This window comes from Acipenser ruthenus, chromosome 7 (assembly GCF_902713425.1).
Source record: "Acipenser ruthenus chromosome 7, fAciRut3.2 maternal haplotype, whole genome shotgun sequence".
Classification (NCBI taxonomy): domain Eukaryota; kingdom Metazoa; phylum Chordata; class Actinopteri; order Acipenseriformes; family Acipenseridae; genus Acipenser; species Acipenser ruthenus.
This window is the reverse complement of record NC_081195.1, coordinates 13,343,998-13,349,997: the sequence shown is the minus strand read 5'-3', so window position 1 is coordinate 13,349,997 and position 6,000 is coordinate 13,343,998. Positions and strand designations below refer to the sequence as shown.

The 6,000-nt window shown below is 34.1% G+C and overlaps 1 protein-coding gene across 6 annotated transcripts in view; it reads right to left on the bottom strand.

The window, feature by feature from the left end:
• Positions 1-406: 406 nt before the first annotated feature.
• The window catches only part of LOC117415025 (paired box protein Pax-2a-like), a 45,135-nt gene continuing 39,541 nt past the window's right edge, over positions 407-6,000 (bottom strand). For 5 of the 6 annotated variants that reach the window (XM_059026403.1, XM_059026402.1, XM_059026405.1 and 2 more), the window contains 2 exons: positions 4,304-4,390; positions 407-3,918 (listed from right to left, as the gene is read on the bottom strand). In XM_059026403.1, the coding sequence (XP_058882386.1) occupies positions 3,842-3,918; positions 4,304-4,390 (164 nt within the window). In that variant the 3' untranslated portion in view covers positions 407-3,841. The remainder of the gene's footprint in view (positions 3,919-4,303; positions 4,391-6,000) is intronic. The other variant, XM_059026407.1, reaches the window with a different exon arrangement.

Here is a 6,000-nt window from a genome sequence, read left to right as displayed (position 1 = left end):
AAAGCATGTTTTTATAATTGTGTGGCCATTTACTGTAGCATGACAAATGCCGTATAAAACATGCTTTTGACTTTATTTAATGTATCTATGTTCTGTATGTAGTAATCCATTCCAATACTGTATAACTGATGTGTGTATAATAGGTTACTGTACATACAAATCAAGACAATGTATGTTGTGGATGCTGTATTAGTTTCTTGAATCCAAGCAATACCCCGTTACTTGTATGTTCCAGTGCCTGATCCAATTTGGAGTTCATTGTGTCAGAGACATTCAGAAGAGGAGGAAAAACAGCTGGGATTGGTTAATATATTAGGTAACCTTAGAACCCTCAGAATGGACAGCTATTGGGTACTGCTAGAGTTAATTATCTCTTCAATTACATGGAGGAGTCATGACTCTGAGTTGACATACAAAAATTTATTTATCATGTGCACAAAAAATCTGAACAGAACTAGAACAATGATTGAAGCCATGTGGCTTTAGCTATAGACCATCAAAAATGCTTGTTAGATCTGTGACATGTTCCTTGTGTCATCTTCACAAGAGACCCAGTCCCTCTTTTATCGGCTGTGCAGTCTTATTTATTATGTCTCCATTTTTTGTTATAGGTGGTATGATAAAGTACCAAACTGTTGCATCATAGAAATACAGCAGTTTATATTCAGATCCCAAATGCAATGTGATTGTGAACCATTTCTGCTTTCAGAGCAAGGAGGTGCAATGCATCGTTGCACAATCAGACATTTTTTTTTTGTTTGTCATTCGTTTGGAGGGTTTATAGGGTCATCTGATTCAGATATAATGTCAACCAAAAAAATAAAATACAAAAAATACATGAGAAGCTTTTAATGCAGCCTTTGTCCAGGAAGCTAGTCATTTGTCATTTTTATTCCACTGGGTATGCAAGTGTGAAAAGCATGCAAACGACCACAATGAAATAGGTTGGGGGATGCTGTCACTATAACTTTTAATGGTCACAAAAATAAGCTTCTTTTACTGAAATGCAAATCCCAAGGCTCTCTTGACACCTCAGTTAAAACATGATAACACTTCACAATGAGTGTGGAATGGATAGTACGATCAGACAAGAGTTGTGACAACAGTTTTTCGAATCAGATAATAGAAATACTTTTATCAGTATTTTTGCTGTGTTATGTTCATGTTCGCAATCCGAAACTGCTTTTTCACAGTTTTAAAAAAAAAGTGAAAAAATATGTGACTTGGTAGGGTCCAGCAAAAGAAGACATTAAAGAAAGCCATTTTCTTAATTTGCATAGTGATTTTAGAAAAGGTTTTGTAAAAAAAGAAAAAAATGTAAAAAAAAATGTTGAAGCAACCCCTTACAGGTAATGATGGACCGCATCTTGAAACCCTTGAACTGTCAGTTCACAAGGTTCAAAGTTCATGCTGTGCTTCATTTTTTTAATTTATTTTTTTCAAAGAGCACAACAGGACTTCAGACACACAAATGATGTAATGTTTTTGTTGAAATATCTACAGATGGGACCAGTAAATTAGTACGATACTGCAATGGTCAAGATGTAGGTGATCTTATATACAGAGAAGAATTGTCTTCACATTATACACAAATCATTCTACAAAGCAGCAATTTGTTGCAAATAACATAACATTAAATAATTGCTAGAATTCACCTTTTTGTTTACATTTCCAGTCTACAGAGTTTAAATATGTATAATGACGATCTTTGTCTCTGAATAATATTACCACATACATTTTCAGTGTTGACTAGTTTGTTTTTACTATAATACTGCTTTTACAATGCATACACATACTGTAAATAAAATATTAACAAGAACTAAGTCTTTGGCAAATGTTGTAAGAAGTACATTCACTTTCCAGTTTTGTTAGGAGCAGTATGTGTCGACAATTCCTTCATACTGAAATAGTAGTTTTTATGTTAGAGTTGCTGTTGTTTCCTTCTTGACTACATTCTTAACTGGTAAAGACTATTTTTAGTTACTTACTACTATTCTCTGAAGTAGAATATGTTTTTAAAGAATGCATTTCTACTAGAAAATAGAGCTGTAAGGCATACAAATCTTCTGTTTTCCTAAATGGTGTAAAATGTTCTGTGATTTTCAGTACAAATTGTTGACCAAACTTCACTGGTAGATCAAGGTATCAGTTTGATTTAGAAAGAAATCCACCAATATGTCTCCATATACAGTGTAACTTAAAATTGTATTTAAAAAGTGGTAGGAAAAAACTGTGCAGTCCTCTTTACATACCTTAAGTGTTTATCATCGGCATGGCTTGAAGCCTATGGCCTGAATGTATTTGAATAAAAGTAGTTATGTTTGTCACAACTGCCTAGGCTTCAAAGAGAATATGGTTGTCCACAAACTGTGTCTCTCAAGTTCAACTATCAGCTATGGATGTCTTCACAAAAAAAAACATGTACATGTTTACGTTTTATAAGTGCAAATTGTTACAATTATTTTTTTAAAGAATGGGTTTTTTTTTATTTCCCCCATTTCTAATATATGCCAAAACAAAAGTAGAAATTTGGACTAAGGCTTTGAAGCAACTGCATATGGCAGGTAGTGTCACAGAAGCTTCAGGACAGGCCTGTGTAAAAAAAAAAAAAAAAGTTTGACTTCTTAGCTATCTACAGTCATGCACAGAGCATGTTTCTATAAATGTAACCAAAATAATGGCATAGGTTTGGAATTTGTAAACTTGTAATAGCTTCCTAAGTGCCAGCTCTGATCAATTGACAAAATGAAGCTTCACACACATTTGTTTTGTTGTTGTAATAAAGGTTGTCCATACTGCCCCGCTGCAGAAAAGGTAGTTACTGCAAGTGAACTCTGAGTGTTTATATCATATACCATCATACCTTAAGATAATAGTGCAAAAATAAGTACAAAACAAAGATCAGGTATTGCATGGACTCTCTTCAAGATCATTTGCCTTGGTTTAAAAAAAAAAAAAAAAGAAAAAAAGAACTGATCCCTAATGTTCATACAGACCTTCATCATCATCATCATAATAATAATAATAATAATAATAATAATAATAATAATAATAATAATAATAATTTTAAAAAAAACTTAATTTAAGAATATTTATTTACTTATTTAATTTCTGGTTGGTAGAAGACCAGATGTGTCATGGTTTTTTTTATTTATTTATTTTTACATCTGATTGTGTATCACAGGAAACATGTCCACTTAATCTTCTCATGGCATCGTCAAGCATATATGTATATATTTTATTCCAAGAATGTTTTTGGATGCATTGACAAAGGGAGTGGAACACCATAGCTGCAGCCTACTCTGTTGCAATCTTCTTGAATGGCAGACAGCTTCATACCGTCCTCTCGTTCACCATTAACAAGGAAGAGTAAGTGTTCACTTTTTCCATGCGTCTGGGAAAAGAAAATGCTTCTTCAGAGTCAACTATACTGCTTTCAAATGCTGGTCCTTTTGGGAGAAGAGGAGGGAGCAATCAAGTACAGGAATGTATTGATCCAAGAACAAATAAACAAAAAAATAAACACTTGTCAGTCTTTACTTTGTCCTTTCCGTACACCATGTTTTGTCTTTTTTTTTAATTCTTCCTCAGCCTCTTGAAATTTTAAAATCTTGTAGATTGAAGCATAGGACTTGGTGTATACAGTTCAAAAGGTCAATTAGTGTGTGTGTGTGTGCGTGTGTGTGTGAAATTGTTAGGTGTCCATCCTTCACACTGTATGTAAGAGAGAGTTGGATGGTTTGGAGTCGCCTTTCATCCCTTTGACTTTAATGCCGATCAGACTGGTACAATATGGAGGCCATACCCATCGTCTTGCAGTTTCATTTGGTTTCTGTGGTAACTAGTGGCGGTCATAGGCAGTGGCAACAGTGGGAGGTGCGGAGCCCCTAGATGCTGCACTATAATAATAAGGGGAACCTGAAAGTTAACACAGGAGAAGAATACTGGTTGAAAAAAAAACACAAACAAATCATATCTGTTTTCTTATATTAACATAGTAAAAAAAAAAAAAAAAAAAACATTGTGATCTAATTACAAATGCAATAAAGATTTTTTAAAATCTAAAATCTAATATTTTAACAACAATATTGCATCCCTAAAATTAGCATTCCTACAAATATAGGCTATTGACAACTTGTGTACAGCATTATAAAATAAATAGATTTCTAAAAAAATAACTAAGACTAATTTGCAAAATATTAAAATTGGTAAATAAAGATTAAGCTTAATGTGTATATTACTGAAACAATAAACCACCTGTTACAATATAAAATGATATTTCCATGCAAAAAGTAATACTCACTTAATAATGCAGGGTTGCTAAACCGCCAGGCTTCATTGTAGGGTGTGTACTGTGGATGGGAATAGGGGTTCCCAGAAAATTCACTCCCTTAAAAAGAAATGATTAATTAAGATGATTTGTTTTTTATATTTCACTACATAGCATTTTAAGAATTGCGTTATTTATAGTTCAACACAGAGAAAGACACAATTCAGGAAACTCACTTTTACTCACTTACTGATACCTTGCTAGTACCCATATAAACTCCTGGAACTTTAGTCAGTAAAGACTGGATTTTTTTTTTTTTGTGTGTGCTGCAGAATTCCAGTTTCAGGAAGTAACTCAGACCGTGGCAGTGAGCAATGCAGTGGGTCCAACACGTTTCTTTCTTTTATGAGACAATAAAGGCAAGATTTTATATGAAGCTGGTGAAGAATGGCTTTTGGTTTAACAGTGTTTGGGGCCTGTCACTAAATCTAGTCGGCCTAGGCCCGATGAATGGGAAAGCGCACAAAACGTATAGCCTTAGGATTAAAAGGATTTCAGGGCTTCACGTTACTGTGTGTGACTGATGAAAATGAATGTTTGATAAAAAACGTATTTGATGTACTTGAAAATAACTGTTTGCCAACAGAATGAATTCTGTCACAGAATGAATTACAAAACTGAAACAAATATTAGAAAGCAGCAATATTAGGCTTAATGCACGTGGAGGCTGTTTATTAAATAGTGAAATATGTTTTTTTTTTTTTTATGTTTTATCACAAATAAACAGTACAGCATCCATACTATTTTGTTTAAGTTACTAATTTATAATGGATTATAATACCATTAGCACATGCTTACTCTAAATAATAAAGATCAACAATGTATTATTGTTGTGCCAAAATAATATGTCACCCTCATGCTTTGTACGTATGGGTAACTACTGTACATTTGACAATACTATGGTGTATTATATTTTGAAGGTGCTCTAAAAGAAAATGCAACAATAGTTTTTGGTCTGAAGAAATGCATAGAGATAGTACCTCTATGCTTGTGGTCGGCAGTGAAACTCTAGCCATGTCCCTAGGAGAGATAGTGATTTAAATATTTACAGGCCTCTCTTGCCTGTTTTGTGACCCTTAACTGTTTGCTGTGAACCTGAATTGCAGGTTAAGTAGAGGAGAAAGAGATACGCTCTGTAGCACTGGGGCTTGAGGACGGCTGAAAACAATGTTTATCGACGACTTGTGAAGGTGCGCACACAAGGGGATAATGAGCTTTGGAACTGAAGTGTAACTGAAAGGAACTGTCCTATCTCCTTCCCACTGATCAGTTATCGAGCACGTTTAATTTCTTCCTCCGCATCAGGTTGTCTCTTAACTATGCTCACTTTCTAACTTAAGGTCAATGCTGCATGCCTAGGCATGCAGATTCATTGGTAATCATTATCCTAAATGTGTTTATTGTTGGGTCAAAAGAATACAATTCAGCATGGTATCATGGCAAGGATTAATTTTACTACCGAAACAGCTCACAGGAAACCAGTGTGTGAAAGAAAGTTCTTGCTATTTTTATCCTATTCATTTATTTTAATATATAAAAAATATGTTTTGAAGGCAACTGCATGTTCTATGTTTTGTGGGCTATCTACAGTATCTGGTTGTCCAGTTTGCATTGTACCGGTTTCTCTAGGCCTCAGTCACTGAAAAGAAGGCAACACAAAAAGCAAGAGA